The 22,411-nt window shown below is 40.1% G+C and overlaps 1 protein-coding gene across 14 annotated transcripts in view; it reads left to right on the top strand.

The window, feature by feature from the left end:
• Positions 1-22,411, top strand: part of TENM3 (teneurin transmembrane protein 3) — a 613,263-nt gene that overhangs the window by 433,934 nt on the left and 156,918 nt on the right. For all 14 annotated transcript variants that reach the window (XM_060652873.3, XM_060652872.3, XM_060652870.3 and 11 more), the window contains one exon: positions 15,680-15,918. In XM_060652873.3, the coding sequence (XP_060508856.1) occupies positions 15,680-15,918 (239 nt within the window). The remainder of the gene's footprint in view (positions 1-15,679; positions 15,919-22,411) is intronic.

Below are 22,411 nucleotides of genomic sequence, written 5' to 3'. Positions count from 1 at the left end.
TCAGACACTCAACCGACTGAGCCACCCAGGCACCCCATAAATAATATTTTAAAGTTAATTTATTTTGAGAGAGAGCGAGAGCAGGGAAGGGACAGAGAGAGGGGAAGAGAGAGAGAGAGGGAATTTCAAGCAGGCTCTATACTGTCAGTTCAGAGCGTGATGTGGGGCTAGAACTCACAAACTGCAAGATCATAACCTGAGTGGAAATCAAGAATCGGTTGCTTAATGACTGAGCCACCCAGATGTCCTGAAATAAATAACATTTTTAAATAATTTTATTTTCTTTCAATATATTATTTAGTTTTGTTTGTTTAATAAATTATTAAATATACATTTATAAGACAATTACATATCAAAAATTAATCATACCTTAAACCTTTTTTGACCCTAACAACTATATGAACTTCCTGATCATTAAATTTATCTACACACGCACACACACACATACACACACACACACATTTTGAAATGATTAATCTATCCATCACCTCACATACTCTGTGTGTGTGTGTGTGTGTGTGTGTGTGTGTGTGCGCGCGCGCGTACGCGTGTACATTTGCGTGTGTCTATTCTCTTAGCATATTTCAAGTATCCAATGCAATATTATTAGCTATAATCACCTGGCTGCACATTAGATCACCAGCACTTACTCATCTTATAACTAAAAGTTTTACACTTTGGGCACCTGCGTGGTTCAGTAGGTTAAGTGTCTGTCTTTGGCTCAGGTCATGGTCTCATCGTGAGTTCAAGCCCCCACGTCGGGCTCGGTGCTGACAGCTCGGAGCCTGGAGCCTGCTTCAGGTTCTGTGTCTCCTTCTCTGGCCCTCTCCTACCCAGGCGCTCTCGCTCTCTCTCTCTCTCTCTCTCTCTCTCTCTCTCCCCCCTCAAAAATAAACAAAAACATTTATTTATCCTACACTTTGGCAAACATCTCTCCTCAACTCCCCCACCTCCCCAGCCCCTGGCAGCCACCATTTTTCTCTCTGGTTCTATGTGTTCAATTTTATTAGATTCCACAGACAACTGGGATCATACTGTAACTGTTGAAATTTGGCTACTTTCTCTGATGTTCTAGCAAACTAATTAGAAAGTTGTTCCATTTTTACATCTTTAAATAAGGACCAAGCTCACTAAGATACATGTTTTTCAGACTTTTCAACAGTTTAGAAAATTAAAAATTGTTATAGATGGTAGTCATTGTTCTTGGCAACAAAATAATATGTTGATGGGAACATTTCCAAATGCGAGTTTTAAAAATATCCTGTCTGCACTAAGAGTTTCTTTAGAGGACTGGTACTTTCTTACTCATTCTTGAATACTACTTTACCTTGAAGGACAGGTTAATAATTTTCCCAAAAATATACTCTTGGTAGCAGGCCACACTAACAGCCACTTGTCATCCCAGAAACGGTCAGCAAATTTGGACCCTTCTTGTTATATGTTTAACTCATTTGGAAGGTTTATAACTCTTTTGGGTACATTGCCATGAGCTAGCTGGCTAACCTTTATGTGGTTAAAAAAGATTTTCAGGATCACTCTACAACTCGTTTCAAAATACCATGAAGAATCGTGTGTTTAACCCATTGCACACAAGCCACAAAAGTTGAAAGGTGAGAGCGTTACTTGGGGAACACTTCTCCTTCTCTCAGGATACGTCACTGAGGTTAGTGACTTTCCCACCGACGAACTGAAGGCCACCTCCACCATCATCACCGCATTATGGTATTAAAGCTTAGTATCTTTCTTATTCTTTAGACAGGAGGTAAATACAAATTGAAGGGAGTTTTTGATTTTTTTTTAATTTTTATTTATGAGAGAGCGCGCGCGCACAAGCAGGAGAGGGGCAGAGAGGAGACACAGAATCAGAAGAAGGCTCCAGGCTCTGAGCTGCCAGCACAGAGCCCAATGAGCTCTGGTGCTCGTGAACTGCACGTTCATGACCGGAGCCAAAGTCAGGCGCCTAACCGACTGAGCCACCCAGGCACCCCTATCTTGGAGTGTGTTTTATACACGAGTTAAGATACATAGCTCATATAGAAACTACTCCTCTATTATGTAACTGGTCAAGAACATAAGTTTTAGGGCCTAAAAAGACCTGGTTTTGCCTCTGTATACACTTTGGCAAATTACGGCCCAGTGTACTCAATTTAAAGAAAAGAATATAGGAGGTGCCTTGGTGGCTTGGTCAGTTAGGCGTCCGACTCTTGCCCTCAGCTCAGATCTTAATCTCAGGGTTGTGAGTTCAAGCCCCACGTTGCACTCTGTGCTGAGTGTGAAGCCTACTTAAAAAAAAAAAAAAAAGTAGATTTTATAACACACGCGCAGTGCGGATTTTGTGAAGTTAAAATTAGATCGTGTTTTCTTTGCACATGGTAAATAGGTGCTCACTCAGGTTTATTTAAAACACTTTCCTCTCTCTGGGATGGTTGTTTTATGTTTTGTTTTGTTACTACTTAATGTTCACTACCACATATTTGACTGACTAAGATACCTTCAACATCTCTTACAACCCTGAAATTCTTTCATTCGTCATAAACTTAACATCAAAATTCACCTCTTTATCTGGCTCACACTTCCTTCTCAAACTTGCAGAGAAAGAACTTTGCTGAACAGGTTTTTAAGCATAGACCATAGATGGCTGTCAATAATTAAATGAATTAATAATTGAAATCTTGTTCAAATAGCCCATAGGAATTTTAAGGCATTCTTTTTCATTCCCATTTTCATCTTAATATATTTAGTACATCATTTCCCAACAGTAGGTATAATTGATAATCTTAAAACATGTAGGAAAATATCTAATACAGGTTTCTGCCTTTGATGGTATGGCTGCACTATTGTAATAACTAAAATTTGAAACAAAGACTGTGGAGCCTTCTTGATCATGATAAAAAGGAAAGAAAAAGAAACAAATCTGCATATTTGACCGGTTGTTCAGTTCCTAACCTCCCAAACTGTAACATGATTTTGTGCTTGATTATAGACATACCTATGTTAAAATAAGTCATAATAAAAATCTTTGCTTCCTATTATAATAACCCTATATATTTTTGAAAGGTGTGGTTATGCTTAAATTTCATATTCTATTAAATTAGTTTTTTTATGTTATATTAGATTCGTTTCTCAATTAAGACCTAAAAGTAAATATGAAAGAATTCACTAAAATACATTTTGCACAAATCACCTTAATATTCTAGAACTTTTCTTCCCAATTTTCGGAGATCAGTGAACATATAATGTTGTATTTACCATGAACATGTTTGCGTACTCATTATAATTACAAATTGATACAGTGGCAATTGCTAAAATGTATAATTATTCACACATTCATATTGCAGAATTTTTTGGCAAAATGTTAAAAACAGTTTCTGTCTCAAACCACGTTTTGTACAACCACTAATAGCTCATATTAATTCAGGTAACAGCGGTGAAATGTATCTTGTTTATAAGCTTTTCATTTAAGACATTTTTCTTGCTGGGATCACCTCCTGGTGTGAAAGTTGTCCAAAGATAATAGCACATCAATTCAAAAGTGTAATAGATTTGAGACCACAACATGCTATCAGCCTGAAGAAGGAGCTTATAGGTCTCACTAACTCACTGTGTCACAGCTAGAATCATGACATATTTGTTCTTTTGTTTTCACATCAAAATATATAATTTACATTCTAATGTTGATTACTCACTTGGGGGGGGTGTTTAATTTTCTTATTTAAAATATTTTCTTTAAAATGCATACCATAATTAATTTAAAGGTAATCAAAGAAGAGGCATGTTAATTAGTAGGACTCTAAAACATTTTCTTTTTACAATTCAGGGATGCATAGGATATTACTTACTATAAAACATTTCCAATTAAGTTTATAGTAATAGTACCTTTATATTAGAGGCAAAGTAATGAATCCATTTTGAACCAGCCCTGGCCAATTCTTAGAAAATTTATACACATGTACACACACACGGGCATATACATCTACTCTGAACTCACCCTATTTAAAAATTATCAGAGATTAAATTACCAAAAAGCAAAAAGACAAATAATGAAGTTCAGTCTATTATTGACGCACTCCAGGTAAATTTTATTATTTCTTAACCGTTTCCCTTTATATCCATCCTTGAGGCAAGCCTTTTCAGCTTTTAGCTCCCATTTGCTAGCTTTATATTTTTAGTTATAGCTTTCGTCAAGTACTCGTGCTAACCACGGTGGTTATTGAAATTAATTAAAACCTAGTCCTCTCAATACTTTTTACTTTCCTCATCCAGGTGAGTACTCTTCTAGACTCTCGAAAGCATGTTTTAAAATAATATGGAAAGACCGAGAGAAAAAAAACTTTCTCTTTAACTATAATAATGAGGATTCAGCATGGGATTTTTTTTCAGATATGCTGGAATTCTGCTCCCTCTGAACCTCAGTAAGAGGATTTTTTGTCACCTTGTCTGGTACCTCTGAGGCGACCCCTGCTACGACCTTTGTCAGAGTGGGTAGCGCGTCCACTGTGGCCAGTGCTAGGAACACCACCTTGATGGTCACTGTTGTCCCCAGCAGCTTCAAAGAAAAGTTAAGGAGAAGGCATTTATGCAGGAAATAGTTTTTATTTCTTTTCCCTCTCCTCAATACAGCAGATGTGTTAAGCAGTAAAGAGGTTGTATTTATGTGTATCTGTGTGTGTGCACAGTGCCTTAAAAATATTTAGAGCTGAGTTTTCCAGAAGTCTCTGCTAATAGATAAAGGATGAGAGGTAGTTTCCCCCCCCCATACATTTTAATACAGGTAATAAATTGAAGCCAGGATTTTAGAGGAAAAAAATAATACATAAAAACTATTCCAGCCAGAAAGGTTAAGGGTAGAGAAATGGCATTATCTGTATGAAGAAAGTGGGAACCCTTTGGGATATTGTAAATACCCACGGTGAATTATCAGCTCGACTTCTACGTGGTTCACAAACCCAAGCATTAAGTTCCAAGAAAGACAGAAAGAGAACCCCCAAAAGAAGGTGCTTGTGGAATAAGATAGTGTGTTGGTGAATGTTTCATACACACACGGAAATACAGATAGTACAGGAAACAAGCAAAAGAGAACAGATACTGGCATCTCATTAAAATTTTTTTTTAATGTTTATTTATTTTTGAGACAGAGACAGAGCATGAGCGGAGGAGGGGTAGAGAGAGAGAGAGGGAGACACAGAATCCGAAGCAGGTCCAGGCTCTGAGCTGTCGGCACAGAGCCCGACGCGGGGCTTGAACTTACGAGCTGTGAGATCATGACCTGAGCCAAAGTCGGACGCTTAACCGACTGAGCCACCCAGGTACCCCACTGACATCTCATTTAGAGATAAAGTTCAATAAACATGATAGATAAAAGTAGCAGTGAGATGAGAAGGTCTGAAGGACATGATTTCCTAACACTTAGATGCATTTGAAAGGGAAGTACCATAAAGGGGGATGTTGTAAGTAAAAAATTAAGATTGAGATGACCTAGAACAATGAAAAATGTTTAAGCCATTTGATTCTGGGGTCAGATGGACTGAGCCTTGTATCGTAAAAATTCCGTTTGTTTGGAGTTGACGGCTTGTTGTGAGCTACCAGCATTAACTTTCTAAACAGGAATCTTTTGAATGATTTTCTGATTTGTTATAGAGTCTTGGGAGTCTTGAGTTAACACTGAATCATTACTGTAGCGGTTCTCAAAGTGTGGGCTCTGGGCCGGCAACATCAACTGCTGGGGGTTCCACCGAGAACCAGCCCTCCAAGGGACTCTGATGCAAGCTGGTGTTTGAGGACCGCTGCTTTCGTGTATGAAATGGTCTCTAAGTACATTTTGTTCATATTAGTGGACCAGCCCTTGGCTACCTAAGTTCACCAGGCCCTACCCAAACCTATGATACCGTGATCAGTCTGATTGAACTGTTCTCTTAGGAAAGATTGGAGACTGCCGAACACCTTTTACTAAGCCTTACTCAGACGCTAGTGTGGGTGGGCTTCTCCCTGAAAATTCACAGCCTCTGCAGTCTCTCAGTTCAATCTCACAGAGCTTCTGGGGGCCAGCCTCCTCGACTGATGGTGATTTCTTTCCAAATAACTAGGTACTGAAACACGGTAAGTAATTGTTCTAGATGTCTTTGGATACCTATTGAGAATCAGTTGCTGAAAGGTAGGAAAAACAAGCAGGAACCCGGCCTTGAATAAGAACAGGTAATTTTCTATATGGGCTTTTGTTTTCTTTAGTCTTCTGTTTGAAAGCCGCCAGCAATCTTGTATTTCGCTGCGTTGTTCTCTAAAGCGCAGCATTTAAGTAAACCGCTTTTTCAGCCTTTTAATTAGTTATAAACACAATGCTAAATATACATTTAACAGATAATCCAGTTGGCTTTGGAACTTAAAATTCAGGATTTGGTAGTGAAAATTCTAAAGACTGTGCTAATGAAGGCCAGGTTATTTTTAAGTATTGAGAGTGCTCTCATGGTGGTTAATATCATCGTTCAGGTATATCATTTGTTTCAGATATATGCTAACAAATAGCAGCGGCTGCTTTAAAACTCCAGAAGCATTTAATAAATATATTCTCAGTTATAGGCGACAAGCAATTAAATGAGTGGTAATGGGCAATATGGAAGGAAGATAATACACAATAATTAAATTGTATATATTCTGACAGTTTTTAAAAAGTATTTTATCTTAAAATGAATTCTAGGCAACCCTCCCATTGTTTTGGCATCATCAATGACTACAACTATTTTGAACTCAGTAGTTAATTTTAGCCTTCATATATTTCCAGGTAAATTTAATCCATAAGTGTGGGATTCATTTGCTTTAGATCTGAAAATGTCATTTTAGAAGAGTCGTTTGATGTTGAGGAAATCTTGTGAGACCTTTAATAAGCCTCTTAAATCCAGAAAGTTATATTTTGCCTGAAGGAAGAGGAACCGATACCTTAAAATTCCCTTAGCTCTTAAGTGAGAAGTTTGGATTCTGAAAAGGTTTGGTAAATGTGACCAAATACAGCCAATCTCTCTTCTCACTGGCACGTTGTCTTTGAAATCAGAGCATCTAATTTGAAGTAAGCAGTCTGTTTTTCTAGGTAAGAGTTTTTACTGATTTGTCTAGAAACATAAGTAGAAAGCAGGACATCAAGACATTTTATGTAAGCAGCTCACGTTGAGTTTGATGTCAATTACTCTCTTTGTTCAACGAAGAACATAGTGAGGAAGGCAGTGTGAACATCTCCTGGACAGTAGTGTCTTTCTCCCCATAAGACAGAATAGATTATATACAAAAAGAAATAGTTTTCCAGGTGTGCGTATGTCCCTAATAAAGGTTTCAACTGTGCCTTAGGGATAGAACTGAACACTGCAACACTCTTTATTCTAGTCCTTGGCTTTGTTGGTTAAAATCCCTAAAAAGATTTCTAACGGAAAATATTGAAGAAACCTCTTCTCTGTGAAGACAACCAGTAATGAAGTTGATCTAACTAACATGTCATTCAGAGGTTGTACACTTTCTTTTGGACTTTTATTTTCTATCTCAGTGTCCCATTGAGGAAATGAGTCAAGCCACTTTGAGTAACGCTATAACATGCTTCCCAAGGATGCTTTTCATTTCCGTCCCTGTAATTTCCAACTTATGAAAACATACTCGATGCTACAGGAGTAACATGACTGTACTAATCTGAACAAGACAAGTATGAACCCCTTTATTTCCTAGTGACTCTTGTAAGCTTACGATTTAATTATATAATACAACTTACTTAATTTATACCTGATATCAGCATCTTTCCATGAGCACCAATATGCTGTGATATATAACATGATATAATATAATACAATATAATGTAATATAATACAATACAACATAATATAATACAATGAGAAGCACATTTAAATTTACTTTAAAAACCTGAGTATTTTGCCATTAAAAATCTTATGATAGTGTTTTGTAGTTTATTGTTTTGAAAGACAACCTCAATCAAAAGTAAGCCATTTCTAAGGAGCAGAGCATACTTGCTAAGACATGGAGTCAAACAGAGCAAAATAAATAATAAGCAGTTGTAAGTGGCTTGAGAGGAGAACCAGTAAGAATTGTGACTGGATATATAGCAGTACCTCAGCATACTGTGCAGATTTCCTATTTAAAACATGACATTTCATTTGAGAGTAGAAAATTTAAAATCAAAATGTTACTTTTGTCTCTTCTTTGCCTCTGCCAAATCAGTTCAAAAGAGGAAACTGAGGTATAAGAACTCAAAAGAACTTTTCAACCCCAGCAAAAAAAGACAGACAGACAAGGAGGGAGGGAGGGAGGGAGGGACGGAGGGAAGGAGGGAAGGAAAGAAAGAAAGAAAGAAAGAAAGAAAGAAAGAAAGAAAGAAAGAAAAAAAAAGACAGAGGGAGGGAGGGAGGGAAGAAAGGAAGGGAAAGAAGAAAGAAAAGAAAAAAGAAAAGACCAGACCAGACCATAAAGGAAAGAATGCAGGGTTCTCTGGCAGGGTAGATACAAGGGGGTGGGTGGGGGAAGGGGGCAGGACAGGCAGGCTAGAAGAATAATTGAAAATTACCCCTAAGTCCCTCAGAGAGACCTACAGGATAGAGTTACCAATGGTGACCCAAAGGCCTGAATGGGGACAGCAGGAAAGATGAGGGCATTCAGTCTTTGTCCCGACTAATTTTAAATTTGTGACATGACCCATAGAAAGATACCTCACAAGATCGGCTAGAAATACAAGCCAGGACAGAAGGTGGAAGCTGAAATGAAAAGGTGGGTCTGAAGGCAGACCAACAAAGAAACAGATCTTTCAACTTAAGAAGAGAAACGAGCGCTTATTAATTTCGCTGAATGCAGAGTGATTGTTTCCATTTATGTTTTTGTTGCCGCGCGCGTCACAGTTAATAACGCGGTGCAGTTCCGCGGTTCCCGTCCGGTTGTTGTTGTTGTTAAATAGAATCCCCCTCAAGATTCCAAAGCCACAAAGCAACTGTTAGTGTTCAGTGACCTTCCTGCTCCAGCCGTCTTTTGGGCTTTGAAATTGATTTTCCTCATCTCAGTCTGTGATAGTCTCTCTTCAAGTGTGCCTCTCTAGTTCATCACCAGAGTGAAAACGCTGGCACAAATAGCCGAGGAACTGGAGGCAGGCGTCACGCAGGGCATCATTAGAAACATCAGAACAAAATCAGCCTGCCCGGTGCGCTCCGTGTTAAAACGCTGCTGCGGCTGCTGCTGCTTTATTGCCGAATACAATGGGGAATATTCTCACAGGATCCCCTTTTTTCATTCCCAAATATGGTCTGCGAAGTCAAGAAAATTTCTCCCTTTATTCTGCAAACCTCATGTGGATGCCAGGTCAAAACCACATGTTTTTGATAGTAATTTTTGCAGAATTTTTTGTACGTGCGAAGCAGATTCCCAAGGCCATATGACCTGGCAGAGAGTCCCAGGATGAGGAGAGACTGGAATGACTCACAGAAATGTGTGCCTTAGAATGAGATCAAAAAAAATAATAATAATAATTCTCTCATAAGAAGACTCATGGTCTACTTTTCGTGTGGCTGAATTTCATGTGGCTTGGTTTGTCCATTTCATCTCGATGGGGTCTGCTCATAAACCAAGCATGGCGTTGGACCTTGACACGGGTAAAAAGACATTCTGGGCCTACAGAGATACGTCAGTCCCCATATATTCTCATCAGCGTCTGATGTTTTCTGTATTGCAGTGAAAAGGACATTGTTGATGTTGGAAAGGAGGCATCTTCTCTGAACCTGTTTTACCAAATCTGAGACTACATGTCCCACACGACACAAAATAGGTTGACAAAGACCTTTTCTGCCGGTCCTAGTTAGTGACCAAGAAGTTCTTCCATGTGTGTTTTAATAGGCCTACTCGGAGGCCTAATTTTGCCTAAAGGAATCGTCTTCACGCACATGATACCATTTGTTTGAAATGGTTTCTAAATGCGCCCGTTTAAGCAGTTTTTACACATTTTTTCTGTGCTTCCATACTAGGAAGCCGTCTAAAATTACTAAAGACCAGTGATTTTAAAATAAAATACACTCATGCTATGGCTTCTCTTTCAGTGTTTTATGATGTTTCTGTATTTATTTTACAAATATAGTATCTCTAGGGCACTAATTTGATATGGACAGTCATTTAGACAGAGGAAGGGAAAGTGTACTTCTGAGTTTTAAAGTCAGTGGCCAAAAAAATACAATTAAATGCTGTTTCTCTTGCAGCACCAAAAGTAAACATACGTAATAAGTAAATTAGAAACTCTTTTAAAGTATGGAGATCTCCAGTTCCACTATTATTGATGGATAGGGTATTTTTGAATATTACATCTTGGTTGTCAGCGATATCTCGAGGCTGTATTTCGCTTTATGAAAAATAATAACTTCATAGCAATTCAAGGATAGTTTTTGATGAAAGGTCTTTGCCATGGTTATCAAAGGAGATGGACGTCATGTCTTGATATTTCAAATTTTGGAAATTGAAAGCAAGATGCCTGATTCGAGGTTGGCGTGTATCTAGCTCATTGTCTGACACACAGTGCCTGGGTGCATGTTTTCAGTGGTGGGGGCTACAATCATAAGCTTTAGGGCCACATGGGTGTGGGTTCAAAATCCCATTTCCCATTTCAAATGACCCAGACCGCTTTGCATAGAGCTATAACACATTTTCAGAGGTGCCTGCTTGTCTCAGTTGGTAAAGCGTCCGACTTGGGCTCAGGTCATGATCTCCTCCCAGTGCGTGGGTTCAAGCCCCACGTTGGGCTCTGTGCTGACAGCTCAGAGCCTGGAGCCTGCTTCGGATTCTGTGTCTCCCTCTCTCTCTGCCCTTTCTTCTCTCTCTCTCTCTCTCTCTCTCAAAAGTAAATAAGCATTAAAAATATTGGCAAGGGAGGGAGTGCCTGGGTAGCTCAGTTGGTTGAGCATCCAACTCTTGGTTTCAGCTTGGGTCATGATCTCACAGTTCATGGGTTGAAGCCCCACATCGGACTCTGTGCTGACAGCATAGAGCCTGCTTGGAATTCTCTCTCTTCCTCTCTCTGCACCTCCCCTGCTCTCTCTCTCTCAAAATAAAATAAACATTAAGAAAAAGAAAGAATATTTTTTTTTAAAAAGCATAACATATTTTCCAGGGATAATTTTTATTTTGGTGCCTATAAGTTCCAACTTTTATTTACTTTTATTTTATTATCAATTTATTACCTATAGGTATTTGGCCAAGGTGCTCAATTTCTCTAAGCCTCCCTGCATCAGCACAGTGGTCACCATTTTATTTATTTTACAGTATTTATTGAGCAACTACTATGTGCCAGGGAACTTTTTTTTTTTAAGTTTACTTATTTATTTCGAGAAAGAGAGAATGCATGTGGGGAAGGGGCAGAGAAAGAGGGAATCCCAAGCAGGGATTCTGTCAGTGCAGAGCTCAGTGCGGGGCTCGAACTCGCGAACTGTGAGATCGTGACCTCAGCTGAAGTCGGATATTTAACCGACTGAGCCACCCAGGCGCCCCTGTGCCAGGAACCTTCTAAGGTCTGAAAATGCAGAGGTAAATAAGATTTCCCGGTGCTCACATTCTAACGGGAGAAGACACTTCATCGATTTGTGCCATGCCTATATGGTTCTTATTCCTCAACTTAGTAGGCTACATAAACAGCCTTTTAAATATGTTTTTGTCTTATATTTTATATCTTGCCCTCAGGCCTAAAAACTTAGACGGTTCCATGTCTCTCCCCGTCCTACCCCTGCCTTGTTATATGTGATCCTGTGAGCACAGCAGGAACATCTCATGTTTCAGTCTCCATCAAGACGGGAAGTTTTCGCGCTCTCTTCCTTCATTGTTGACGGCCATGTCATGGCTGAGACGGCCTTCGTCCTGTTCCGCGCAGCCTCTTCAGGTCCAATGGTGCACTCTGCTATTTCCAAGCTACTCTAGAAGCAGTAGGAGTAATTTTACTTCTTACAATTGAAGCCAAAGCACAGGAATCTTGGAGAGGCTCTCTACAGCTGAAATACCTCCACGCGCCCTGCGTTCTCTTTGAGATCCTGATGCCTCCTCGGGCCTCTGTTTCAGATTGAAGGCCCAGGTTTCTTCTTCTCTCGGGTTCTGCTGATACGCTCCTTAGTCTCTGCTTCTCTGGCACCGGGGAAGCCAGGAGCGGGGCCTGTGTCTGTGAAACACAGCGAATCTCCTGCCTTCATCCACCCCTTCCCTGTTTTCCTCTTCCTAAATAATGAAATGAAAATGTTTCTGATCTAAGGGGAACTTGTATCTCTTAATTTCTGTATCACACGTTTTGGTTATATCCCAAAGGGGGAGGGAACTTCAGGGGGGAAAAACACACTTTGCATAGTATTTAAAAATTTTAACCTGCCACACGGGTCGATAAACAAGAACTGATTGTAATAAGCGTGTTGAAGGAAATAAGCTTGTTGGACACCAGTTAGTGTCCACTTGCTCCTGTCTGCCCATCACCTTCTCCAAGAGCAGGGCCTGTGCATCGTCGGGCTGCTTCCAGTGGCATTGAGCTGCCGAACATCTTGCTCACTCTTCAAGGACCATCCTAAAAAACAGTGAGAATGCAGACCAGGGCACCAACGACACAGGTCAAAGCCAGCCTGTCACCTGCTTTTGTGTTGGTCATGAGCTCAGAATGGTTTTTGTGTCTTTACGTGACTCAAAAAATAATAATAATAAAAAGAATATTTCAAGACATGGGAAAATTACATGAAACTAATATTTCAACGTCCGTAGTCAAGTTTTATTTGAATGCAGCCGCACTCACGTTATCTATGGCTGGTGCCGTGAGCTGGTATAGCCAGACGGGGCTAAAATATTTACAGTTTGGTCCCTCCCAAAAAGAGGTTGCTTGAAGCTCATCTAAATGATCAGGTTACTGCTTGGCGTGTGACCATCTTCTCATCCAGAGTGCTTGCCAGTGTGCGGAATTGCCAGTGAAATTTGTAAACCGGGGAGTTAATTTTGCAAACGTCCGTGTTGAGGGTGTTACATTTGAACGGAGATTTTAAAGTCATCAGATGAAAATTTGGGGTCTTTTATAATGTAGGTTTCTTTTTTTTTTTTTTTTTTTTTTTAATTTTTTTTTTCAACGTTTTTAATTTTTATTTTTGGGACAGAGAGAGACAGAGCATGAACGGGGGAGGGGCAGAGAGAGAGGGAGACAGAATCGGAAACAGGCTCCCGGCTCCGAGCCATCAGCCCAGAGCTTGACGCGGGGCTCGAACTCACGGACCGTGAGATCGTGACCTGGCTGAAGTCGGACGCTTAACCGACTGCGCCACCCAGGCGCCCCTATAATGTAGGTTTCAAAATGTGACTTTGGAAAGAAAAACGGCTAATGTTTATTGAGCACTTCCCTTGTGTTTAGATCCTAATACAAACACATCATATGTGTTTAACCCTCGTATATTTAACCCTCATAAAACGCCTATACAACAGCCCCTCTTATTATTCCCATTTTTCAGATGATAGAACCAGGATACAGAAAATTTGAGTAGTTTACATCATCCAGCCTGTTTATGGGTGAAATTTGGATTTGAACCTACACAGCCTGGGTCCAGAGCCCGCATTCTTAATAACCATGCTGAATGGGAATATGGTAGGAGATTCAAAAAAATGCTGTTTCCAACCTAACATTTAATTCAGGCTATAGACTTTGAAATTTGCCTTACACGGTACTTCCACGGCGAAAAACAGATTCACCACACCACTGCTAGTATCATTTATTAGAATAGTAATTTATCGTTTGCATCTGTCCTAATTTCGTGGTTGACACAGAATTTTTAGACATTAACCGGTCTACCACCCTGTGAGGTAAGTAAATCCTCAGCTCCGTTCCACAGATGGAAAACAGAACAAAACTGAGCATCTGTGGGATCGTGTGTCTAGGAAATGATAGACCGGGAACTTAAACTCAACTCTGATTTCTACACCAGAATTCAGTCTGCCGTACCTGTGTTAGGCAAACTTTCGTGACTTTTGCCATTTCGCTACACCAGCTACACTATTGTTGACATAGTAATTTTCTGGAAATGGATTCTCTGTGACTTAAATACCTGATTAACCTTAGCAGTAATAGACATCAAATCATGACTTTGACTCCTCTTGTATTTATCAAACACTTCTTCTCTGCTCACAATATTCCAAGCACTTTACAGTAAATATTAACTCCTTTGAGCCGCAGTGAAACTCCTGAAGGGTAGATGCTATCACTATCCCCATTTTATATGTTAAGAAACCAAAACAAAGAGAGAGATTAAGTAACTCGTCCAAGGGCACATACCTGGTAAATAACGAAGCAGGATTTGAACCTCCGCAATCTAACTTTTGAGTTCTGTCCTTTTAACCCCTTAACTTCTTTGACATATTCAGTTTATTTTCTAATACATTAAAATAAGTCCATCAGTAGTAATATTTAAAAGATTCAGCTGTGTACCGTCTCAAATATTTCATAAAAACTGTATTGTACCGTGGTGGAATGTTCCAGAATGCCTATAACCTCCTGAGTATGTAAGAGAGAACACAGTCTGTTGACTTCACTGAACAGTGAAGGGAAAATATTAGAGAAAATAATATTAGGGAAAATAATAACAAACATCAGGACACAAAGTGAATACACAATAAATTACTGGTATAATATGAAATATAAGCCATGAAAAACATGGTGCTGTTTTTTTTTTAATTTGGAGACTTTTCTTGTTGATAGGAATCTTAAGTTAGTAATCTTTCCCAAAGAATTTCTTATACAGCACCCTTTCGTGTGATCATTTCATTTCTGCTTACGCACCTTCAGACAAAGAGAATGTACAACTTTCACAGCTACCGCCATCCAGCTCCGTTGTTAGAGAGTCTTTCCATCTTTGATCTCAAACCTGCTTCACTGACCCCTTCATTTATTTAGGTTGGTTTTAGAAGTGTTCTGTGATTCCTTCCTTTTTCTCTCCCTTCCTGGCCATGTTTGACATAAGCTAAAAATAAAATTAGTTTACATCCCTTGAGACCTGGCCAGCCGCCTGTGGCCAGACTTGATGGTGCTTGTTAGTGGGAGAGCAGGCTGGGGTTAGAATGTTTCCTTGGACGTCCAGAAAATAAATCAGTCTGCAGGACATCAACGTGGTCATGCATTCTTGTGTTTATATGAGTACCTGGTCTCAGAGAGCAGCAAATACACATGTAGCTATAAAATAATAAGATGTGGTGTTCTTAAGTGAAATGTGAGTATGTTCTTAATGCCGTTCCTGCAGGGAGGTTCCAGAATGGTTTTGTGCAGGAAATGGTGTGTTTAGAATACCTGTATAGTATCTCAAGGTATCTCCTCGAAGGGACAGTAAAACTGTGTGGGCATACTGTTTCCGATTCTGTGTCTCCCTCTCTCTCTGCCCCTCCCCCGTTCATGCTCTGTCTCTCTCTGTCCCAAAAATAAATAAAAAATGTTGAAAAAAAATTAAAAAAAAAAAAAAAACTGTGTGGGCATAAATACCGCCATATATATTTCACATCAGTTTCTTTGACCAGACTCACCGCTAGGAGTTGGTTAACATTTTTCCGTAATTTCTGATTTTTTTTAATTATATGAGGTACGTCCCGGAGAAGCGCTCCTGTCCAGCCGCGTCTGTCTCCCACGTTTTAACATATGTGTATCTCACGACGATATTCTCCTGTCCCGCAGGCATTTCCTATTCAAAACAGGAACAGGGACAACGCCACTGTTCAGCACTGCAACCCCAGGATACACAATGGCATCTGGCTCTGTTTATTCGCCGCCTACTCGGCCACTACCTAGAAACACCCTGTCAAGAAGTGCTTTTAAATTCAAGAAGTCTTCAAAGTACTGTAGCTGGAAATGCACCGCCCTGTGTGCTGTAGGGGTCTCCGTGCTCCTGGCAATCCTCCTATCGTATTTTATAGGTAAGAGCAAACATGCACAGTTACTCTGTCTGTGAGTTGGGCTGTTCTATTGTGGTTCTGTTGGTTTTATCTAGGTATGTGGCCCGGAAGCACATTACGAGGTCTGTTTTCTGGAGGAGGGGTTAGTTAATACCTTGTAAATCGCAGAGCATCTTAAGCGATTTTCAGCGAACTTAGATAAGGAGAAAGAAGGACAAAGAAGGAGGTATGTTCTTGGACACAGGCCAGAGTGTGAACTTGTGTTTGACTTACCCCTCTCGAAGCATGGATGATTCTGTGACATTTCACGTACACAAAATCATTCATGCACTTGCACGAAGGCTTTCTAGGCAGGAGTCCCCCTCGATGCATAGTCAATGGGGAGCTGTCTCCTACGTGTGATATTACACGTCTTTCAGCTAACTCAGCTATCTAAATGTAAAACTCATCACTCAGGACCATCATCTTGCACTCGGCAACACTCTCCAGAGAACCACGCGTCCATAAAACAATGAATGGATTACATACTCATTCATACATGTGGATTTTTCATCTTTTCTGATGTAGTATTGATCATATTTTTCATTTAATAGTAACCCAAATGATGGAAGCTGCTAAGAGAAGTTGTAAATATTCCTTTTATTTAACTGTTTCATAACAGGTGTGAGCATTCGAACTATCAGAAATGGCTTTTTTTTTAATGTCAGAAATGACCACATCGGATTTTGATCCGCCTGTGAAATGCTAATGGTGTCCACCGAGATTAATCACCGACTATATGGTTTATCTAACAAGAACAGCAGCCAGGGGTGCACCCTCCAGTTTACAAAGCGGTCTGTGAAGCCCATGAAATTCTAGAACTGAATAAGAGAATTACAGAGCTGTATGTGGAATAGTATGATGCTTTTGCAATGAACCGATTTCTGTTATTAGCTACAGTACCCTCACTTATAAATTATATATTTTGGAAAGTGAAATGCCATTTTGGATCACAATATTTGAAAGAAATACAGAATGGGGCGCCTGGGTGGCTCAGTCGGTTGAGGATCCAACTTCGGCTCAGGTCATGATCTCGCGGTTCGCGAGATCGAGCCCCGCGTCGGGCTCTGTGCTGACAGCTCAGAGCCCGGAGCCTGCTTCGGATTCTGTGTCTCCCTGTGTCTCTCTGCCCCTCCCCCGCCCTCTCTGTCTTTCTCTCTCTCAAAAATAAATAAAAACTTTAAAAATTAAAAAAAAAAAGAAATCTAGCATAACAAAGCATGAAGGAACTTTAGAGATAATTAGGTCAGAGATGGCAAGGACAGGCCACGTTGGGTGCCATTATTTCCAACGCTTTGTCGATGGCAGGCATCACTGATGAATCAGGGCACTCTTTCCCACTAAACCTGGGTACGGCCTCATTATCCTCATGACCACGATTCATACACCACCTCAGCCACTGTCCGTCAGAAATAAAAGCCAGACGAAACCTTTTTGTTACTTTCCAATCCGAGTCAACTCCCTCCTCGTAAAAATGCTCAAACCACGCCCTAATGACACAATGCTGTGCTGTTTCATAACACTCTAGGTAAATGAGGAGTAGCACAACACAAATTGGTATTCAGAGACAAACTTCTAGTATTCAGCTAGAAAATACCTAGCCATTAAGAGAATCTCTTCTAGTTAGTTGTATAAATTATCTGTATCTGTCAGCGATGTGCTGCTAAGGAATTTTAAATGGTTCTGAAATGCACCGGGCATAAATGGGATGTAATAAATTAAGCATACATGTTTGTAGGGGACTTTTTTTTTTTTTACCATAGTACATGCCAAACAGACAGATAACTACTCTGCGGGGCTGGAAGTCAGGGTCCATGCGGTTGCTGTGCTGTGAGACATATTTTCGGATTGTACACGCTTGTGCCCCACCAGCCGTTGAATATTTTGGATATCAGTTCTGATACCATTTAGTTTTGTTTACAATGTGTGACTAGCAGGAAAAAATAGCATTTTAATGTGAGATTAGCTCCTTATTATTTGTGAGAGTTGGACTCCTTTCAAGGCTCCCTTCGTGAACTTGATAGAGTATCAGACTTCTAAGTAAAAACTCAGAATGTTCCTTTTCTTCAGGTTGCCCATTTTTCTTGTTTGGCGGTTTGCATCACACTTTATTCCTGCCACGGCCACTCTCATAAACTTGTCCCTGTGATTTTCTCTTTCCCCACATGCAAATACAGTTAATACATTTTTTATATAGTCAGTATACTCCGTACGACAGGTATGTGGTTTTTGTTGTTTAAATCGGGTAAAGGACTCGTTCATCAGCTGGCGTGGTAAATCTTTCCAGACTGAAGAAGCCACCTTTACCCTTGAAAACAAGAATAGAACACCCCTGTCAGGGAAGGTTGTCTTTTTCTGTTGAGTGTGCATATAAAGCGGGGATGGAAAAAAAAGGAACCCTTGCCTGTCCAGCTTAGATCAGTCTGATAAACCCCAGAATCAATGGGGAGACTGATGTCACCATCAAATTGACCTCACAACCTTTAACAAAAGTGCTGCCATCCTGAAACTTTTTGTTCCCCCGTTCCCTTAGAGGTCCCTTTTCTCGTATGGACTGTCGATATAAATAAAGTTCAAACCTTAAGACAAAAATAAAATAAAAAGCTTGAGGAATTACCTCTCTCCTAGAATTTTCTTTGTCACCTTCCAGTAAGGTCATGAGAAGTTAGGAGAATGTAGTATTAGCATGTCTCTCGTCTACGATAAAGTTATCTTGGGAGAGTCACGGTGAATAGCTTTCTGAAAGGGAAGGAGGAGGGGAGGAGAATGGGTTTTGTTTGTTTTTCCTGTTTGTATCAGAATTTCGGAGAATAAGGAAAAGCTGGAAAAGAGAGTGAAAATACATTCCCATGGGTGCTGCGAACTTTGAGCACAGGTAGCCACACACTTTGAGCACAGGTAGCCACACGTTAACTTCTTGGTGTATACCCCTCCAGATATTTTTTCCATGCATATATACGCTAGAGTTCCATACCGTTAATCCATTTGGTACCAAGCTTTCTCGCTTACCATTTGCGAAACGTCATATGTGTTTGATTTTATTTAGTGGGTGTGTTTCACTCGGTCCCAAAAGTGCAGTGACTGTTTTCTTATGCATTTAAGTGTGTGTGTGTGTGTGTGTGTGTGTGTGTGTGTGTGTGTGTGTAAATTTTTTATCTGAATAAATTCGTTGAAAGCATATACCAAAATGGTAGGCACGTCTTACATTTTGCAAACCATGGCCAAATTACCCTGTTTACACAACTACCAATGCTCCTCATTATCAGTACTTTTAACCCTTGCCATTCTCTTAGGCTAAAGCATTTTATTGTTGTTCTCATTTATTACTGAATCTTTTCACAGACTCATGGACCATTTCTGTTTCTTCTGTTTCCCCCACTTTTCTGTTGGGGCTTTTCTCCTTTTTTCCCCTTTCATTTACAAGTGTTCATTAAGGATATGAGTCATTTGTCACATATGTTATATATTTTCTAATTTATTTTTAATTTTTCTCATAATTGTTTTGCCATATGTTGTATAGAAAGTTTTAGGCAATCACGTTTATCAATGTTTCTCTATAATATCTTATTGTCATGTTATACCTATGAAGTATTCACTCTCTAAAGAGTTTTTTTAATTCATTTAAATTGGCACCTTTGGTTCAGCATCTGTTGACTTTGGCTCGGGTCATAATCCCAGGATCATGGGATCAAGCCCTGTGTTGGAATCCATGCTGATGGCAGAGAAACATCTTGGGATTCTCTCTCTCCCTCTCTCTCTCTCTGCCCTTACCTCCCCCAAAAGGAATAAATAAACTTTATTTTTTTGACACATGAAATAGTTTATTATCAACCATATTTGCAAATCAGTATATTATAAAAAATATTTCAAATTACTATGTTGAGTCATAGGCAGGTATACGTCATTACAATGGTACTTATATGTTCCAAATATATGTTATCACACGTAAGGGTCTCTAGTTGTTAAGAATAACAAAAAACTAATGTTTGAAAATATAATCATCGTCTGATGATGCTTCATTGTCAACCAAAAATACAGCAATTTTCTCTACAGAATAAAGATGAAAACTATGTTTTTTGAGGTGAAATTGACTTGGATGGCTACATTCTATAGTGGCAGTAAGGCTTCTATAAGCGTTCTCCCTTTGATTTGCGTGCATTTGAGCTTACGCATCTGGTTGGATTGAACGTGTGACAGACGATGGTTGACGAACTACACATCAAGGAGAATTGAATCAATAGATAGTTCATGCGTATTGTTAATACAAGAATTACATTTTAACTCAAGTCAATAAATAAACTTTAAATAAATCAATCAACCACTTAAATTTTCTTCTAGTACGTTTATGGTTTTTCAGTAATTAGGTTTAGGTGAACATTTTTCTGGGCACTCTGATACATGTTAGAGGTTCAAATTAGCTCTTTCTTCCAGAAGCTCATGGTCAAACGATGTTTGCAAGCACTCTTTGAACGGTACATATTTCCGTAGCAGTTTGAGCCTTATGAACAACAGCAAGAAAAGAGAAGAAAAGAAAAGAAGAAAAGGAAAACACCTGTCGCTGGCTGAAGAAGTTGGGGAAAGACCCAATCCAGCAGGTGATGGCCAAAAGATGAGGAAGAATTTGGTTCACTAGTCTCGATGACAAAATGGTTAGCGGGAGATCACCTTGAGGAGATGTCATCCAAAGCATGGGAAGGAAGAAACGTGACATACCCACAGTGGTCCATGTGGCGCCCTCACGGTGTGCCCGACATGGCGTCTGAAGTGGCATATGAATTGCCTGATTGAATTTTCACAACAACAGTATGAAGTTAACAGGAAAAATCTATCAGCCGTTTAACAAAAAGAATCTACCACTTAGGGAGACGTCTCACCTAGAGTCACACAGCCGGTCAATGACGGAAGCTAGACTGGCAAGCGTCAAGGACCCCCCCTATACTATACTCCCCTCCCTGAGGTTTTTGAAGAACTGAAAATAGGGAAGGAATTACAGATACCAAAACATAGCAATGAAAAAGAATCATCTATGGTGTTTTTTCAAAGTCAGGTTGCTTCGGTGGCATTCCACCAGAACACGTAATCTGAAGACAGACTTGTGCTTCTCAAACTTCCGTGCGCCTAGGAATCACGTGGGGATCCTATGAAAATGCATATTATGACTCAGGAGATCCGAAGCGAGAATAAGAGGTGTGTGTCTCAAACAGGCTCCCAGGTGATGCCGCTGTGGCCCGTAGACCACACCTTGAGTAGGCAGCTCAAGGCCAGCTCTGTCAAATGTTACATTTGATGATGGAAACAGTCTCTTTCTGCCCCGTCCAATTCAGTAGCCACTAGACACATGCGACTGTTGAGCACTTGAAATGTGGCTAGTGAACTACAGAATTGGGGTTTAAATTTTGTTGTTGATTAATTTAAACTCAAACAGCCACACGTGGCTAGTGGCCGCCATATTGACAGCACAAGTATAGATGCTTCCTGTTAGAACACTAGTGTAGGCGGGAGGGCATGAAGCCGTGTTGGGATAGAGGAGTGAGTAGAATTGAGAAGCTATAGCTGATATGTAATAGACTGGATGTGCCATGATTGATCATAGTGCGATTTAATTTTTTTAATGTGTATTCATTTTTGAGAGACAGAGACAGGGCGCAAGTGGAGGAGGGCAGAGAGAGGGAGACACAGCATCCGAAGCAGGCTCCAGGCTCTGAGCTGTCAGCAGCAAACTCTATGCGGGGCCCAAACTCACGAACCGCAAGATCATGACCTGAGCTAAAGTCAGACGCTTAACCAACTGAGCCACCCGGGCACCCCCATATTGCAATTTTAAAAGTCAAATGTCCAGGCATGTACCCGTGGCAATTCTTCTCAGCGGAGTCACATGATTTTCTTTAGATGACCGAGTTCCCAGTTACAGTCCTCTATAATGCTTTAATCTTTACATTGATGTGTCTTTACACAATGAAAATTCTACAGACCACAAATGGTGCAGCTCAGTGGTAATACTTTGCAATACTGACTTATCAAAAAAATACCTGCCCCCCTTTTTCTGGGCCTGAATTTACCCATTCTCCCTCCTTTTCCTGCTCTAAAATTATAAAGAGGGGCAAATATCCAACAGTTATTCACCAAAGAATGGATTAAAAAAAAGGGAATGGTCTCTTTGTTACTGTGGCTTTGCTTCTGTTCAGTTATAAATGAGTGAGGAGGCTTGATTATGCTTTACTCACAGAAGGCTCTTTTTCCTGGGTGGGAGCTAACCCAAAACTTTGTTTAATTTTTCTTTTTTAACACTTATTTGTTATTGAGAGACAGCAAGAGACAGAGCACAAGCTCTGGGCAGAGAGAGGAGGGGCAGAGAGAGGAGGAGACGCAGAATCTGAAGCAGGCTCCAGGCTCTGAGGTGTCAGCACAGAGCCCAACGCGGGGCTTGAACTCACAAACCGCGAGATGGTGACCTGAGCCAAGGTCGGATGCCCAA

The sequence above is a fragment of the Panthera onca genome, chromosome B1 (genome assembly GCF_046562875.1).
Source record: "Panthera onca isolate mPanOnc1 chromosome B1, mPanOnc1 haplotype 2, whole genome shotgun sequence".
Lineage (NCBI taxonomy): Eukaryota > Metazoa > Chordata > Mammalia > Carnivora > Felidae > Panthera > Panthera onca.
The sequence above is the reverse complement of the archived record's forward strand: the minus strand, read 5'-3'. Positions and strand labels throughout refer to the sequence as shown.